This window comes from Anas platyrhynchos, chromosome 1 (assembly GCF_047663525.1).
Source record: "Anas platyrhynchos isolate ZD024472 breed Pekin duck chromosome 1, IASCAAS_PekinDuck_T2T, whole genome shotgun sequence".
NCBI lineage: Eukaryota > Metazoa > Chordata > Aves > Anseriformes > Anatidae > Anas > Anas platyrhynchos.
In genome coordinates this window covers 135,676,614-135,694,947 of record NC_092587.1, presented here as the reverse complement: position 1 = coordinate 135,694,947, position 18,334 = coordinate 135,676,614, and the positions used below count along the sequence as shown (strand labels likewise).

The 18,334-nt window shown below is 42.2% G+C and overlaps 1 protein-coding gene across 7 annotated transcripts; it reads right to left on the bottom strand.

The window, feature by feature from the left end:
- Positions 1 to 1,710: 1,710 nt before the first annotated feature.
- LOC101799413 (arylsulfatase L) lies at positions 1,711 to 17,516 on the bottom strand. Of its 7 annotated transcripts, XM_072029999.1 has the most exons (7): positions 17,125 to 17,516; positions 16,683 to 16,789; positions 16,463 to 16,597; positions 15,836 to 16,004; positions 10,847 to 11,009; positions 9,758 to 9,879; positions 1,711 to 4,836 (listed from the first exon to the last, which is right to left on the bottom strand). In XM_072029999.1, exons 3-7 carry the CDS (start codon positions 16,475 to 16,477, stop codon positions 4,364 to 4,366), a joined length of 942 nt encoding a protein of 313 aa, XP_071886100.1. In that variant the 5' UTR covers positions 16,478 to 16,597; positions 16,683 to 16,789; positions 17,125 to 17,516; the 3' UTR covers positions 1,711 to 4,363. The 7 variants fall into 7 exon arrangements, 5 of the variants coding, with proteins under 5 accessions (XP_071886100.1, XP_071886107.1, XP_071886089.1 ...); XM_072030006.1 differs by lacking the exon at positions 16,683 to 16,789; XR_011805432.1 differs by lacking the exons at positions 16,463 to 16,597; positions 16,683 to 16,789; positions 17,125 to 17,516 and having other exon boundaries at positions 1,711 to 1,963; positions 3,159 to 4,836; positions 15,836 to 16,361.
- Positions 17,517 to 18,334: the final 818 nt, after the last annotated feature.

Here is an 18,334-nt window from a genome sequence, read left to right as displayed (position 1 = left end):
TATTTTTAAATCAGCCCTATAAATGAGATAAAATGCCTAGCAATCAACTCTAAATAGCCTGCAAAAAGGCATGTCAGTTAATACTTCTCATTGGAATACCGTGCATTTTCAGTGTGTGGGCTGCAAAATGCTTCAGCTGAAAGTCTGTTCATCTTGAGCTGTCTGGCTCATGAACAAGTAGTTTATGTGGTACTGAGTTACAAGGGGCAACGCTCAAGGAATTTGTTACCTCCTGGTATAAATTTTGCACTTGCAATAATTGCATATCATGATTTCAGCAAAGGTATTTAAAAATAATAAGTTACATATAACATTATAAATCATTATAAAAACCATTAGAATACTTGCAATGACACACTATGAATACATGAAAAGGCACAGTTGCAAGCCTTTTCCTTAACCTTGCTTTGGAGGTTTCTAGGTTCCTTTAAATTATCAGTAAATTGAAGGGAAAAAAAATAACATTCCTAGACAGTCAGGGTTCAATTTGTGATAATTTTAATATTTTTCCCACTTCGGGCTGACAATTAACCGCCTCGGAGGAGTGTTTGTTTCCATTTACAGGACTGTAGAGGGATCTGAATTGTGATAGATGTAGGTGGTTTTCCTTTAGATGTGTAATGCTAGAAACAGGTGATTTTGTTTTATTTTAGGCTTAAAGAACTATTTTTTCAAAGCCTACCCATAGTATTAAGTATTTGGAACAAAAATGATCACTTGTGATTGGTGGGTACCTGTTTTTTCATTCTGAAACCTCCTTAAATTCTTTGTGTTTCAAAAACCTGCAGCCTTTAGAAATGTGGCAGAACAGAAGCCAAAGTCATTCACAATCTGCAATATCCCCATTTTCCTCAGAAATGTCACTTTTTTTTTCCCCTTTCAAACATCTTGGTAATGCAGCACAGTAATGCAAAGAGAAAATATGCTTTTAATAAATTTGAGTTTTGCAGAGTTGTTCAGAAGTAATTTTGCAATTAAAACATTCTACAGAAATATTCTGAGATTCATTTCAACACTATGTGTGTATGTATTTTAGCCTACAATCCAGTGGGGAGCAGAAGTCTTTTGATTTCACTTCTTCCCTTTCATTACTCGTGTAAATGAGTTGCGTCCCCCAAACACAAATTTGTGTTCTCAGTTCGTCTGTTACACAATTATTTGTACTCTCAGGTGATGGGCTCTAGTGATTTATGCAGTGGTGTTCCCCTGGGTCACAGCAGAGAGCAAGTCAACGCGTCTGTGGTATTTAAACACGGTGAAGTGAGTTATTTTAGAAGCTTATTGTCTCACTCTTGTGAGACTCAAAACAATTACTTTGTTGAGTCAGTCTAGTGCAGAGATTCCAAATGTTATTTAATAATGATCAAACTATTTAGATGGAAGTCAGCTTCATACATCACGAATGTCAGACATTTTTACAGCTCAGCCACAGCCCTTTCCATAAAAACAAACTTCTTTTGTTACAGAGCTGCTTCCCTCTGTATGGCACCTGTATTTAACCATATGTAGGCGCATTCTCCTGTGGTTAACAGTGGCTTGGTGTTTTGCCAGGTGTCTCAGATTCGCCTAATAGGCCAGTTCATGTGGTGCTTCTTCCCTTCTACAAAGGGAGAAGCCTTGAGAAAACAATGGAGAGAGCATCATATATTCCTTTTTTTTTTGTTTGTTTGTTTTTTAGAATATCATTACATTTTTTTCAGAAAAAAAACACTCCTTAGTAACTGAGTTTATTTTTTAGTATCATACAGATGCAAATGTGTCACATCTGACAAAAACAGCCTTTTAATCATTAATGCATTTTATTTGGAAGCATGCACCCAGGACAACTCTTAAGCATGGTGTTGGGTTCACCTGCTTTAGGGGGAATGTGTGTTCCCAGGACATAGGAATAGCGTGATGTCCTGCAGAGCAGGCTGCTGGATGCATAAAGTCAAGAGATCTGCCACCACTCCATGGCCAGGATCTGCAGGAAACAGGTAAAATAAGTTACCTCATAACTTTAATAATAATAAAATCTAAGTAATTTCTAATTCTGGTGATGATTTACCATGTCTCTGCTGCGAGGTGAAGGGCAGGCTTTAGTGCTGGATGTGGTATCAGCCCATCCAAATGCCTTCTGCTCCTGTTGCTAGCTCTTAGCCTGCCTTTGACCACGGGCCAGAAATATTCACACCCTGGTCAGAGATTGGTTTTGGGGGTTTCGCTGATGTACTGGGCTTCCCACTCTGCCTGCAAGACCTGTGTTTTTGTGCTGCCTGCCTCTTGGTAGACCCATTAGTCATGGCCCAGCCTGTGATGGGGCAGGTTCTTGTGTCTGACTGGTTGGGGATGGGGAGGAGAGTGCTGGGGTGATCAGAGGGTAAGTTTATGGCCAGGCTTTACTGGCAGCATAGATGTTACTGGGCAGGCTGGACTGACTCTGACTTTTGCCTTTGTTCCCCCCCCGAGCAGCAAGATCGCTCCTCCATCTCTGAGTCAACCGAACTGGCTTTAAAGCACAGGGTCTTTTAGGCTCTTTTCTTTCCTTGTGAATCCAGCTGCTCTGCTTTCAATCCCTGTCAGCCACAGAAAAATATCTTTTGACAAGTTCTTAGCAAGGCCGATCTGGATTTAAATGCTATCAAGCAGTAAGAACAAATGTATTTTTAGATACTTCTGTCAAGCCTGACATTGATCTGTCTTATCAGTTCATTGTCAGATTAGCCCTTTGATTTGTGCAGAATAACATCTGCATAATTTGCTCGGTGTCCTTTTAGAGGAAAAATACTAAGTGGAAATAACGTGAAGAAATACCCTTTTTGCTTTATGGAGACTTCTTTTGGTGCTGCATCATGGTCACAATGTGTGCTCTTTAGACCAAAACATTGTGACTTACCACACTGGTGATGTGCACATGGGGGATAAAAGTCAGGAGCTTGCTTGAAAACACCTCAAAAAGTGTGTAATTCCAGGCACACGTGCTGTTTTGTCCTGAGGCTGGTGAAAGGACTGTGACTAGCTGTCACAGCTCGAGAGCTGCACGCTGCTCTGGGATTACCAACCCTGCAGTGCTGTGCTGCCCTGGCCTCCTTATCTCCTCCCTGTTCTACAAGGGGGAAAATGACACATGGGTGACCTTCATATTGTGCAAGGCTGATAGGTTTAGGGAAACAAGTTACCTGAAGCTTCTGCTGGGCTGGTCTTGCCCTCCCTTGTCACTTGAAATCATGCAGATACTTAGCTGCATGGTAGGAGTGAACACAGTGCTCAGGAAGGCTTAGAAATTGTCTCTGCCACACAGCGTACTTTTTTTTCTTTTTTAAGCAGAAAATGTAGGAGCCTCTGCATAAAAATTGGAGCTGACACAAAACCCCTGCAAAAACATGGTTAGGATTATATATTGAGCAATGATTTAGTTAACCAGAGAGCAGCGAGAGAGGATTAGACATTTTAATTCCCTACCTTTCCCTAATGACTGTGCAGAGTGCTGACACTTGTTTGGCTTGTCGAATATGACCTATACATACACTGAGGTGATTAGTGTGTGTGCTGTGGATTTTTTAACACCTCCTGCTGAAACCAAAATACCGTCTTCCAAAACAAAGCACATTTTTCATGGAGCGTATTAGCGTGGAGCATAGGAAATCGGGGGCATTACCGTTGAAGTGGGACATGCAGCTTATGAATCAGTCTCACAGATTGTGAAATTTGGGACCTATCTTGTCCAGGCAGCTGGATGGTGATTTTCAATGCTCTTACACAGAACATGATTTAACAACATGGAAAAGGTGCGTCAGTAGGAATCGCCGTGGTTTAGCATTCCAGAATAGCTGGATACTTACCTGCTGAATTTGGGATTGTAAATTTAGCTACCTACTTTTTTAAAACATACTTGCAGTTTCTTTGTCTTCTCCCCGCTGGGAATTCCTATGTGATAGATAAGTGAATGTGCAGATAAAGCAAACTGTTGCTGTAAAATAAAAGCTTTTATTTCTTAGAGGCCAGTGTGTTTTCATGGCTCCAAGTTAAATGCCTAACTGTGCTCTAAGCACACAACAGCTTTTTTTATTAAAAAGGCAAGGCTTGAAAGGAGAGATCTACTTGGGCTCAGTCGTTTTGCCTTAACAAGCATGTTACCTGTATATACAGCAGCAATTAAAGTTTGATTTCATGCCATCTAGAACTTATTTGAATTTAAAATCAGTGAGGAAAGAAATTTTGGTTCATTTACCTGGATATTTGACCTAGAATTGTGCATTTGAGGTATAGATTATACAGGTGACTCAGACAAAATATGTTTTGAGCATATATATATATATATATTTCTTTTTTTTTTTTAAAGTATAGGCTGAGTGAATTTTTGTGAGAGAAGAGATTGTCCCTTTCAGTTATTACAGTGTAATTTGTCCCCATCTCTATATGACTGTAGTCCTGTGCATGTGAAAATTAGTACCTTTTTTAAGCTAACTGTACTTTGATTTTGGTATTTAAGCATGTCATCGGCTTTGTTGGTTTCTTTATCACACCAACAGAAGGGAAACATGCCACAGCACGGCTGCAGCCACGGCTTCCATATGTTATTGTAAGAAGAGAGCTGCTGTGGGACTGGAGGCAGCGTCCTGCGATGCTCTTCCACAGCCTTCCCTATTCTGCTCACTGTGGTATCAAACAAGGGCTCAGTGTCAGCTGAGAGAGGATTTGCCTCAGAAGGATCTTGGGAGAGATCAAACAGCAAGGGAGGGTCATGACGGGTTACACCGTCCCCGAAACACGGGCAAATTCGTCTTCCAAAACAGGCTCTGGAATCTTCTGGCTGGAATACTGGAGTCACATAATGAGCTTTCCATGTGGTGCCCCCTGTAACAAAACCACATTTGAACAGCCTAGTGGCAGTAGGAGTCAGGGAGGTCCCTGGAAGGGTGGTTCAAGTTTTAAGTTACCTGCAAGCTCCCCTCGTGGCTGTCACATCTGGGGAAAAAGCTCTTTTGGGGACCTGGCAGGGACTCAGGATTGTTTTCGTGACTCAAAGGCACATCTGAGCTGTGAGTACTGGCAAGGGCACGTACACTTGGTGGATGCTTAGGTCTAGTATTTTGGGTGCAGAGAGCCTGCCCATTCCTTGTGACCTTTTAAAACTCTATACTCCTCTTGGTGGGGAAAATGGAGAATGTATCCCCCATTTCTCAATGTAGATATGGGTAGATGGTGGTTCTGCTAGCTCTGTATGTCTGAGCCAAGAGCAGCACCTGGGCAGGAGCTGATGCAACACATTTCTGTGCTCATTTTCAAGCACTTCTTCAAATAGGGCATTAATGGCAGGCCATGAAAACAATAAAATGTGGGGGATAGTTGTTAAGTGAATACCATGAATGCAATCAGTTTGCAGCTTCGGAGCTTGTATTTCACCAAGCTGTTGTACTGATCACTGGATAAGTGCAAACTGTAACTTGTAGTGAAAAAATGACAAAGTAAATGTAGTTCAAATGAGGATTTTTCCTTTTCCCCTCCCTCCTCCTTTCCCTCTGTTCCTCTCCCTGTGTTTAGAAAGCACTACGCTGAGCACGTTCCAAGAGGAGGCAAAGAAGAGCCCAGTAAGAAGACAGCTATTAGACACTACATCTGAAAAAAGGAGAGGAGAAGAAAGGGGATCTTCAACACTTGGAGCCCTTTCTTTGAAGCACTGAGCACAAACAGCCGACATCTGAAATGACAAATGCCTACATGGCATTTTTCTTTTTGGTTCAATGGGATCTGCTGAACTCTCCTTCTGCCTGTTGTCCCCTGTGCTGAGCTTTGTGTTGGGGATTCTGTAGCTTTGCTCTTCTGTCTCTTTTGTGTCGCAGTCGTTAGGAGAAGTTGTTAATTGAAAAATAAATAAATAAAACACAAAAACCACCACCATCACTGCCAAAACCTTCTTAAAATGTGAGGGGAAGCAAATAACAGCTATTAAAGCTTGGATAATCTTTTAGCTGAAGATCTTCTGCTTCTATCTTGCCATGTTTCTATTTATTCCTACTCTACAATTTCCACATCCTGCTAAGCTATGGTTCTACGTTTCTGTGCAGGGATGATGGCTCAATGGTTCTGAAATGTTTCTATATAACACATTTAGAATTGTTAGATTTTAGATGTCTCCATTTCTGAAGTTGTCAGAGAAAGGATGCAGACCTGGATTTCAGAAAAGAAAATGGCTCGCTGCTGCTGCTGCTGACTTACCGAGGACAGGTATTCCTTAGCTCTGTTTGGGTGGGTGCTATCCTGCTGGCAAGAATGTGTTCCGAACACCTACTTTTCCCTGTCTTGTGACTAAAAGTATGTTTTTATCTTACGACAAGAATGCGAGCACTCTCTGTCATATCAGGGTTCCCTACGCATGGGGTTTGGGTCCTATGTCTGTTGGTTGCATAGCATTGATGCTTGTTAGAAGGAGTTAAAGAAGGCCCCTCTAGGACATATGCATTTTTTTTTTCTGATTAGCTGTATGACTGTGATATAGCTAAAATGACCGACCATTTCATAGACAAATAGGAGATAGACAGCTATGAACTCCTACAATAGAGAAGTTTGTGATCAGTGTTCAGAAAAAGCAAATCAAGTCACTCTTTAACAACTGAACTGAATTCCTCACAACATATATCCTACAGCAATCAAGAGTAGAGTGCCTAAGCAGAATTGTTCTGATTTTGCAAAAATTTTAATATCTGTTTTTCACAGCTGCAAAGAATTACTGGGGTTGCAGAGTGGGAGAGAGCTGGGTCCTTGTTAGGTCATTCGGAAGGACAGAGTCAGGCTGACTGTAACCTGTGTTGGTGAGCTGAATAAACAATGAGGTTACAGAGGGATCAGGGAATAAAAAAAAAAAAAAGGAAAAAAAAGAATTAAAAATGAAAAAAGGTGGTAGAAATCAGCATTGATGGAACCAGCAGAGATTTGGGCCATCTCCAAGAGGCAAGGAGGGATACACAATTTACTACTGAAGTATCTCTGACGGAATTTGAAGAATGTGTGTGAATTTTAGGGCAACATGTTAATGTAATATATCTAAGGGAAAGAAAACCTGCTTCTTCCATCCAAACATCTCTCAAACCCATCTGGTAACAATCAATCAATTTAATGAGCAGAAAGAAATGGGCTATCACTAATAAGTCTTATTGTGTTGTGGTAGAGGAAAACACTTTAACATACAGCCAAAGGATTCTTCTGGCTTCAGTGAAGGGCTTAATTTATGGATCCTGACAGTAAGACACAATGGCTTCATATTCAGCCTGTCCAGCAAATACAAGGGAGCGGATATTAAATGCATAATATGAATGTGATATACCTTTCAGTGGGCTCAACTATAAGAAAACTTAACGTCTGCCAGCCTAGTAAGAAGGAATGGCTGTCAGAGCAAAGAATCAGAATTTCTACCCTAGCTGAAAGTTGAGCAAAAGAGTAATATTTGGTAAGCTAGTCTTTCATATGCAGAACATCCTATTCTTTTCAATCCCCTAGCCATCCACAGTGTGTTTCAATGTTAAAAACTGTAGAAAGGCATGCATGAGAGCTGTAGCTGTGCTTTAGTTTCAGAGGAAGACAAAATAACCCTGTATAACATCTGTATATCATATCTGTGTCTATATTGCAAGTAATACAACCTATTAAAAACTGATTAGTAGAGCAAAAGAGGTGTTAATAGCTTGATATTTGCACTATATTTCTTTGGGGGTGCTTTACTGGAAATTAACTCTCTGGTCCTATCTGCTCAAAATCTGAGAGTGATGAGAGCGTTATTTGTTGTGAAACCAGAAGCTATTTCACAGAGAGTTTGCTCTAAAGTTACAGTCTTCAAGTTCATTCCACAGTGCAAACCAAAGCACAAGAACATATGCTCAGGGTGGGTTGCTTCATAAGCAACTTGTGATGGATTTTTGTGATCGGAGGGGAGAGCACGCTCGTCTGCATGCTTATCCAAATTTAAAAACGAAAAGTGGGACTGGTAACTGCGCCAGAGATCCAGGGAATTGTTATTGCCATTATTTATTAATCTCTTTGTCTAAAGTGCTTATTTGACGCCTGCCTCACGCCGAGGCGCCCCCAAGCGCGGTAGCTGCGCCCTGAGGCGGAGCGCGGCGGCGGTTGCGGCGGTTATGGCGGTTTGTGGCGGTTGTGGCGGTGCCGCGTTGCCCCCTGGCGGCGCCTTCCCCTCCCGCTCCGCTCGGCGGCTGCTGCCCGGCCCCCAGCCGAGCCCCCTCGTCAGCCCCGGCCACTGGCCCCCGGCGCAGCACATTCGATCTTTGTTGTTTTCCCTCACGTTTCCTGCCAGCCAAGCTCAGTGACTTCCTGCCTCGGAGCCAGGCTTCTGTGGCATGATGTCAAGGGCACTGACCTCAGGTTTAAACTGGCAGCGTGACTAAAAAAAATTGGTGTTGCAACCCTGGTATGTGTTTATACACACCAACAAGAAGGGCTGCAAAGCTCTCAGTAATTATCCTGATGCCCTTGTGTGTTCTAGCAGAACGATCTCGTCTGTGACAGGAACAGAGAAATCTATTCTGAAATGTTTGCAAGTATGAATAAGTTTTGCAGTTTTCAGGTGTTTTCTCAGCAGGTAGACTCTGGTCTTCATACTATTAATTTTTGAAACTGTCATAGTATCAGAAAGCATCATAAAGAAAATCTAGATAAGTTTAAGAAAGATCACTCAGCTAACATTGATATAAGAAAGATTTTCAGGGCTGCTTGACATCTCACCACACTGGCAGCACTCAAAGTACTTCTCAAACAGCCAGCTTCTTGTCAGCATACCAACAGCTGAATTTGAACAGCTGATGTTGGTGGCATACCCTAGCATTTTGTAACTGTTACTTAATTGTAGTCTCACAAGATCTCAGTAATTATTCTCTCACTTCATAAATACAGAAAACAAAAATCAAAGGGGCTCGTTCAAATTCCTAAAGGAAGGTGAGTAGGTATAGCCTACTCCATTGGCTTCTGAGTTTTTCCAGCTGTGCAAAATTAAAACAAACAAAAATGTATAGTAGTGATGACTAATTTGTCAGCTTTACAAATACTCTCACATCATCTGCTCACAGAAGGCATAGTTAATCTCAAGTAACTTTAAGTTAACATAAGGGAGATTTTTATATCCGATATGGGCAGTCTCCGCTCCCTTTTTAGTCAGTGGAGAGCAGCAGGCACTTTTAGGTGCGACTGATCTAACTTGCTAATGATGTGCCCAGATGTGCTAGTCAGGAGGTGAATCACTGCTTCTGTTTGGTCACACAGATGCCACCCTCCATTCTGAGCAGGAGCTTCCAGGCGCTAGCCCATTCTATTTTATGCTTCAATGGAGGATGACATCAGCAAAAATTTGGTGCTTGTTGAAAGCTAGAGAGAACATTACAGCTGCAGTCAGCTTGCCTAATGCCACAGCTGAAAAAGAACAAAACAAATAGTGTAGGGCTACTGAAAACAAACTACTCCTTAAGATAAAGACCTTATGCGTGCAGTTCCTTTTTCTTCAAAGTAAAGTTGATCCTGAGTGCTTTCACAGCAAAAGCAATAGAGACACAGCAACAACATGCAATCTTAAAACTGTGCTTCACAGGAAGCAAAACCCTTCCCTCAGGCAAGGCAGGACAGCTAGTGAACAGCTCGGCCATTGTGCACCTTGCAGAAGTTTAAAGAAAGACACTCCAGATGTGTAGAGATGTTTTTACATGCTAGTGTACTGGAAATTAGAGGTCGTTACATTATCTCTGATCAGCGGGAGGATGGGAATGTTTATACTCACTGTCCTTTTGGTGCCACTGCACTGCATGCAACACCGCACCACAGTAGTGAAACATGAACTCGTGCTCTGAGTGCCGAGCTGTCCCCTGCAGTAGAGGCAGTAAGATGCGTCCGTCGATGACCCTGATGAAGAGGACGGAGGTCACCAGGCTGTTCAGGAGTTTCACCCTGCAGCTGGAGTGTGAGCGGTATGCACTATGCATGCATGCAGAATTAGGATTTCAGGTATTTCTAGAATAAGCTACTGTTTAGCTAACGAGCCCTGGCATTTTTAATTGTGTAGAAGGGTGGAGGCCAGCGATTAGTAGTTAATAGCAGTTTGTGCAATTGCATTTAGTTCACACATCCTGGAGAGATAGGTTATCATTAATGTAATTTTCCTAGGGGTAAACAAGTGATAACCATAGAAAAGGCAAGGGTCACCACTTTTAATCTGACTCCCTGAAACTGAAGTCACCGATATCTCTGTGAGCTTAGGGCTGTGTAAAAATAGTGCCACTTAGTTAACTGGCTGACAGTTGGCTTAGTGATGCAACACAAGGACTTTTCTGCTTTTTGGTCAGAATGCCGTAGGCATCCAGCCTTTCACTTGTTCTTTAGAGGAGTCTAACATAGATGCTACCATTTGTTTACTTCCGAGGAATGAACTTCTCCATTACTGGTACCAAATACAGGCAGCTTGATCCATCTTCCCTACTCACAAAGAACCAGGCATCCCAGTCCAGGAAAGGGCCTGTCTTAGGTATTTTTTAATAGGACCAACCAGCTTTATGAATTTACAATTTTTCATATAAAAGTTCCTTTTTTTTTTTTATCCCCCCAAAGTCATCCCAGTGACTCCAGTAGGCCAGGTTCCCTTTCAGTGATTAGAAAACTGAGTTGTCTAACTGATCCTTGATAACACATGTTGTTTGCCTTTCCCATGGAATCAGGTAAGATGGGGAAAACTAAGCAGAAGATTGCTAGAGAACTATCTGGTTTAGCAACTAATAGAATTTAACCCACAGGCATTAGGATGTGTGACATATAGTCAGCTTTGATCTAAATCAAGGAAGGAGAGCAAGCATGGTTTATGAAGCCACTTTTGTACCTGTCTTGAGGCACTACCCCTCCAGCCAGCTGAACCACCGTTGGGAAAACGTCCATAAGGCTTGTTGGTTCACTGATAACTATGTCTGCAGGCAACGCTCCAGGCCATCTAACTATTCCTGGAACACGGGTCCCTCTTTCCAAACCTCTCATTCCTTTTCCACCTGTTACAGGAGAAAAAACAAAACAAAACAAAAACAGATAAATACAAGAATGAAAGATACTAGGCATTTATTATGCATGTATAATTAAAGGATTTAAAATTTTCAAAATATTCAAATACTTTTAATGAAAACATGGAAAACAGCAAAATGACTACAATGCAAGCCCCATTCTTCAAGAATAAGCTGATTACTTATTACTTTATTTTAAACTTCTTTGTGGGGTATATATAGAAACTCAATACAAAGCAGCGTTTTGGGCATAAGAGGAATAATTTCACCCTCCGATGCTTCAGAGGACATTCTAACCTGTATTTTTAATTGAATGTCATGTTTGAGAATAATCACACTCCCTAAAAACATGCACATCTGTTATTAGTAAAAAGCAATATCTGGCTCTGTCAATGAAAGAGAGGTTGCAGCCTCACATGGTGCCCTAGAAAGGGAATTAACACAGGGCAAACTTGGTCAACAGATTGGGGCTTGTCGACTCCCATGGGCACACTCCCACAGTCAGACGGTTCTAAACCAGAGGCTGCTGAACATTACAAAATGATTTCTCCAATCCTGAAGAGCAGTGAGAGGAACTATGATAATGATTGCCCTCCAAGAGTTTACAATCCCAGGGATGGTCTGAGGTGGTCCCATGGTCCCATGTGCAGAACCATGTGGTAAATGGGGAAGCACTCTAAATGTTTTGCAGTAAGGAAGACTTCCACCTACATTTCTATTGATGTGAAAAAAATCCAAAAAGTCTTTTTTCCCTGCATTCCTCTAATCTTCTTAACCTTCTCCTGTATTTTTTTCTTCCATGCATTGGCTATCTTGTAAGCCAAAATATATATATATATATAAATATTTTTGAATGCTGCTTCAAAGTGAGAATGATTAATTAACTGCAAATGTCTATTCTTAATGTCAAGGATGGGTATGTTAATTAAGCCAGAAAATCCATTTAACTCCATTAAAGCCAGAAATCCATTAGCCAAGTTGATGGTCCATTCAGAAAATAAAAAAAAGTGTAAGTGTGAAGCTCAGGTACATACATGACATTTACTCTGTTGTTCATTCTATTGAGGGCAGAGATGCCCAGACATTGCTGAAAAAACTGGTAGAAAATTTGTCAAGTAAAACTTGAAGCTGGTGTATTAGTTCAGTTAATAAACCAGCAAACGTGGATGGTTGTTTAAACTAGGCCCTGGCTTTTACTATGGACGAGGTATGCTCATACTTAGAGCTGAGAGGCAAGTTTCCGAGAGCTTGGTTTAAGAGGCTGACAAAGTCATATGGTGGATTACAAGAAGGGCAAGTCCACCTACTTGTGCAATAACCTTGTGCTTTGTAGAATGATGGGTTCTCACACCTTGTTGTTTACTAACACCTGTTCTTATTACCCATGTGCATGGCTCTTCTTGTTTTTAATATCCTCTTAGCAGTAATAACATCTTACAGCAGTGAGTTCTACAGGTATTTATGAATTAACGGGGTGTCCCCTCTTCTGTTGTATGCAGAGATAAATGTGAATAACCCCTTTCTGTTGTTAATTTCTAAACTAATATTATATCTATCTCCCCTTGTCCCATCTCTAAGCAGGCATGTTTTCATCATTGGCCTCATTGAAATCACTATCTAATCACATTCACCTTTCATCTCTTGTTATTCATATTCGTATTTTAGGCTAGTGAATACCCTAGGTTAGACTCAAGTTAGTCCATTGGCTTTTTTTTTGGAATCTGTTACTGGTATGGAAACTTCATGTCCAGAACTGAAGGCTAATTTTGCATTTAGGACTGCTACTGGATGTGATCTAAGCTCTATCAAAAATTTATTGTGTGGCTCAAAGCACTTACTGCTAGAGAATGTGCATGTTGATGCTGAGCAAGATCAAAGCACCTGAATCTTCGTTTGTAGGGAAATAAGCAATAGGAACAGTTTTCAGTCTTCATTATACAGTAAGTGCTAAGCTGCCCAAGATATCAGAGTGGCTTTTCAGGTCTTAGAAATCTGGAGAGTTATCTCATGGGTTCAGACAGCTAGAGGAATTCCAAAGGATTTCAGTCCAGATTAAGGAATCTCATCAGATCTGTTGTCATAAAAGCATCAAGGGTTTGGTCTTTAGCCTCTGCTGCACTGATGTCTGCACTGATGTATGCTTTGATGCAAAGCAGCACTGCTGAGTTCATGGTGAAGCACAGAGAAAGGAGTACAGAGCTCATCTAAGGGAAATGGAGGAAAAACATAAGTACTAACCAGCAGTGGGCTTTAGAAACTGTTTTCTTCCTTGCTTATTTTCTACAAAGTGACAAAAGAGATGGAAAAAGCAAGTAGAAGGGAGTATTTATGAATTCAGAAGAAGGACCTGGAGGTGTTGGTTGATGAGAAGCTTGACATGAGCTGGCAATGTGCTCTTGCAGCCCAGAAAAGCCAACTGTATGCTGGCCTGCAACAAAAGAAGAGTGGCCAGCAGGGTGAAGGAAGTGTTTTTCCCCTTCTACTCTGCTCTCATCAGATCCCACCTGAAGTCCTGCATTCAACTCTGGGGCCTCCAGCAGAAGAATGACATGGACATATTACAACGAATCCAGAGGAGAGCCTTGAAGATGATCAAAGTGATGGAGCACCTCTCCTACAAAGACAGGCTGAGGGAGTTGGGGTTGTTCAGCCTGGAGAAGGGAAGGCTCTGGGGAGACCCCTGGAGAACAACTTTTCAATACCTAAAGGGTACCTACAAGAAAGTTAAGGAGGGACTCTTATCAGGGACTGTAGCAATAGGACAAGAAGTAATGGTTTTAAACTAAAAGAGGGGAGATTTAGATTATATATTAGGAAGAAACATCACTCAGAGGGTCATGAGGCACAGGAAGACGCTGCCCAGAGAAGCTGTGGATGCCCCATCCCTTGAAGTGTTCAAGGCCAGGTTGGATGAGGCTTTAAGCAACCTAATCTAGTGGGAGGTGTCCCTGCCCATGGCAGAGGGGTTGGAAAAAGATGACATATGAAGTCTGTTCCAACACAAGCCATACTGTGATTCGATGATTTAGTACTAGAGCAAGAATAAGTGGAGAATAACCACATGTAAGGTGGGTTGGTAAGAGTAACCATGAAAAATTTAAGACCTAAAGGATTAAGGCAAAAAAACAAAACAAGGAACTCCAGAAAGGCAGATTTTAATAAAGCTACAGGACTGGTAAAGGAGGACTCCTCGGAGAAACTGTTTGTGGGGAAAATATCAATAAGAACTGGTGAGTCTTTAAAGAACCAGTATTAAAGGGCACAAGTTTAGGTTTTCATACATGTATTTCAGTGGAAAAGTAGGAAGTATAATTATTTAGGCAATTCATGTGCTTTTTCTGTGGATTCCAAGTCCAAGAAGGAGTAATATAAGAGGAAAAATCTCAGTCAGGCTATTAAGGATGGGTTTATTTTATGGACTCTTAATGACAAAATCAGAAAGCACAGAACATGTAATGAAAGTTAACTAGTGATGAGAGATAGAAATAAGAAGTATCATGGCAAAAAAAAAGGCAAAAGTACTGGTTGCTATTCATTGGGAAACAAGAACAAATCAGGAAAGAAAACTGAAATATTGACTGATTTTAATGATGCTTCTGTATGAGTCTTTAATACACAAACCTGGCTTGTTACCAAGTAACAAAGAGTTTACCCTGTCATCCATTAGGCATCCATTAGGCCTTGACTAAGGGCAGATGTTTTCAAACAGTCTGAACCTGATGAATGTTTGGAGCATTCATAGCACTAGTTGATGAAGAGTTGTTTTGTTTGAGTTGTGGAGATTTGCTGAGGTATCAGACTGGAAAAAGGCAAGCTGTGGTGTCTATCTTGGAAAACAAAGCAGAACAAACCAAAACAAATAGCAGTAGACTGCCTGAATAAATATTGCAATCAATAATCATATAACTTTTACGCATGTAGAAGGAAATTAGCATATCAGTAATAGTTCTGCCAAGATGAAATCATGTCAAATAAAATAATTTAGATTGGTGAATAAGGAAAGAGCTTCTGCATAATCTGAAGCAAGGAAAGGTAAATACCAGGAAACAAACAAACAAATCTAGTAGCATTGACAATGCAAATGAGTACTTGGGGAATCGCTGAACGTCTTCAAGAATAGATACGACAATGTAGCTGTCAGGAGCAGCTTTGGTGAAAGAGATCTTGTCTAGGAACTGAAGGCTGACTAGCTGATGCCCTGAAGTTGCTCCAGCCCTACAAACTAAGATTTTCATTCCAGCATGTTGCTTTGTAAATACCTTTTTGTCGTGGTTCCGCTCGAGTGGGCAGCCGAGCTCCACCACAGCCGCTCTCTCACTCTCCCTCCTCAAAGAGGAATGGGGAGAAAATATGTGAAAGGGGCTCAAGGATTGAGATAAGGACGAGAAAATCACGCAATAATTAGTGTAACGGGCAAACCAGACTCAGCATAAGAAGACAGATAGTAAGATTTATTGCTCATTACTAACAAGCTAGAGAAGTGAGAAACAAAGGAAAGAAACCAAAAGCACCTCCCCCCCCATCCACCCTCTTCCACCTCCTCCCCCCGAGCGGCGCAGGGGAACGGGGGAATGGGGGTTATGGTCAGTCTACAGCACTTCTTCTCTGCTGCTCCTTCTCGGTCACTCTCATCCCCTGTGCTGTGGGGTCCCACCCACGGGATGCAGTCCTTGACGAACTGATCCGGCGTGGGCTTCCCACAGGCAGCAGCTCTTCCAGAACTGCTCCAGATATGGGTCCGTACCACGGGGTCCATCCCTCAGGAGAAAACTGCTCCAACCTGGCTCCCCTACGGGCAGCAGCTCCTGCCAGATCACCTGCTCCTGCGTGGTCTCCTCTCCACGGGCTACAGGTCCGGCCCGGAATCTGCTCCGGCAGGGGTCTTCCACAGGCGGCAGCCTCCGTCGGTGCAGGGCCACCTGCTCCACGGTGGTCTCCTCCACGGGCTGCAGCGTGAAACCCTGCTCCACCGTGGTACTCCATGGGCTGCAGGGGGACATCCTGCTTCACCATGGTCCTCACCACAGGCCACAGGGGACTTCTGCTCCGGCGCCTGGAGCACCTCTCCCCCTCCTTCTACACTGACCTTGGCACCTGCAAGGCTGTTTCTCACTCCCTTGACTCTCCCGGCTGCTGTGTGGCGCAGCGTTTTTTCCCTGTCTTAAATATGCTCTCACAGAGGCACAAAACAACATCGCTTATTGGCTCAGATTTGGAAAACAATGGGGCCCTTCCCAAACATGGGGCGGCTTCTAGATCTTTCTCACAGAAACCACCCCTATGGCCCCCTGCTACCAAAGCCTTGCCACGTAAACCCACTACACTTTGTAAAAATAGCTGGACATATTTTATTCTATTTATTTATCTATTTTATTTATTCATTTATCTATTATATTTATTTCTAATAGGTAGTTTTATGCATGCACATGCTGCCAAGATTTTACCTTTATAGATCCCATTCCATCCACCTAAGCGGGCATTTCCTCTGTAAGCCTGTACAGATCCACCGTGATCAGATGCAAAATAAACAAATGTGGTATTCTTCAAGCCTTCCTTGTCAATAGCATCAAGAAGCCTACCTATAAAAAAAGAAAATATCACAATTATATGTCCTGAGATGCAGTCAGATTTTTAAAAATTTTTGAAGACACTCATTCCATTTACCTCAATGAGTTCTGTAATGAACTATCATAAGCAATGCAGAGTAATCCTAACTCATGGGAGCGATAAGAGCCTAACAGAAAGCTGCTGAATGTGTCCAAATTCTGTTTCTGGAAAATAAAACACAAAACCAAATGGTTGGGGCGCCCCTACCACCGCTCAGCACCCCATATCCATCCCAGTCTGTTTCTACTTACCACAATGCAAATTCTGCATTCACTTTAAGGTACCTTTTTCGCACAGCCCATTTTTCAATCTTCCAAATACTTAAGAACATTTCTCAATATCAGGCTTACCTGTGTGCACTTGGGTGTAGGAGGCCTTTTTTTTTTTTTTCCCCAGTGCTTGGAATGGTGCTTAGAATTCACTTAAGTAATTTCACAGAAAACAGACAAGGTGAAGGAAGTACTCAACAGTAACAACCACAGAACCCAGGAACACTTACCTGTAGTCTTCTGAACTTGAGTCACTTCCAAAGTGCTTCGCTGTGAAATAGTGCCACCAGCGTTTTACTGAAGAAGGAACCACCAATGTAACTGTCTCATAGAGTCTCTAAAACTATTGCACAGAGAGGGTGCAGAAAACATGAAAGAAAAGCAGCCTACTGGGGAACGCTGAGCCCAATTCACCACAAGAGCAAAATACCCTAGGCAACCTAAGCCTCAGTCTTTCCTGGGGGAGGCAATTCCCCCCACCCCTCCTCAGGCTTCCTATATAGCAAAGGTCAAATGACCCACACCTGGCCGGTTTCACTCAACAAGGGTGGAACCAAGAGACCTTGTGGAATAAGCTCGTCTACCTGGCTTCAAAGTTTTAAGGTCAATTGCTCCTTATCACTAGTAGAAATAACCTGACAAGGGGCTTAGTGGTTAGAGTTGACCTAATGAAATAACTACAAAATTTGCACGAAGGTCATATTTCTGTTAGTCATTCTGTGAGGAACATTAGTACAGAGCCTGTTAAAAAAATAAATACTAATAAATAAAAGATATGAATAAAAAAGAAAATGACCTTAAAGGCAAACTTGCCATCATAGATTTTCATCTGTCTAGTCATGACAGATAAAGAATGTAGCAATCAGAATTCCTTTTCTTGATATTAATGTTATTTAAATTTTCTTTTCTGAGATCCCTTCTTTATGCAGGACTTTTCTAAATCTAGCCCCATGACCTCTGACTGCACTATTTATAGAATCATAGAATATCCCGAGTTGGAAGGGACCCATAAGGATCATCAAGTCCAACTCCTGGCACCGCACAGGTCTACCCAAAAGTTTAGACCACGTGACTAAGTGCACAGTCCAATCGCTTCTTAAATTCAGACGGGCTTGGTGCAGTGACTAGTTCCCTGGGGAGCCTGTTCCAGCGTGCAACCACCCTCCTCTCGGTGAAGAACCTCTTCCTGACGTCCAGCCTAAACCTTCCCTGCCTCAGCTTAACACCATTCCCGTGGGTCCTATCACTGATGCTTACAGAGAATAGGTCAGCACCTGCCTCTGCACTCCCCCTCGCGAGGAAGTTGTATGCTGCAATGAGGTCCCCCCTCAGCCTTCCCTTCTCCAGGCTGAACAGGCCCAGTGACCTCAGCCGCTCCTCATACGTCTTCCCCTCTAGGCCCTTCACCATCTTCGTCGCCCTCCTCTGGACGCTCTCCAG

Coding starts and splice junctions, on each gene's coding strand:
- LOC101799413 (XM_072029988.1), bottom strand. CDS start 16,031: ATGGTGAAGCAGGATGTCCCCCTGCAGCCCATGGAGTACCACGGTGGA. Junction 9,880..10,846: donor GGGGTAGTGCCTCAAGACAG/GTACAAAAGTGG, acceptor CCTCTTCATCAG/GGTCATCGACGGACGCATCT. Junction 4,837..9,757: donor GCAGTGGCACCAAAAGGACA/GTGAGTATAAAC, acceptor GTTTTGTTACAG/GGGGCACCACATGGAAAGCT.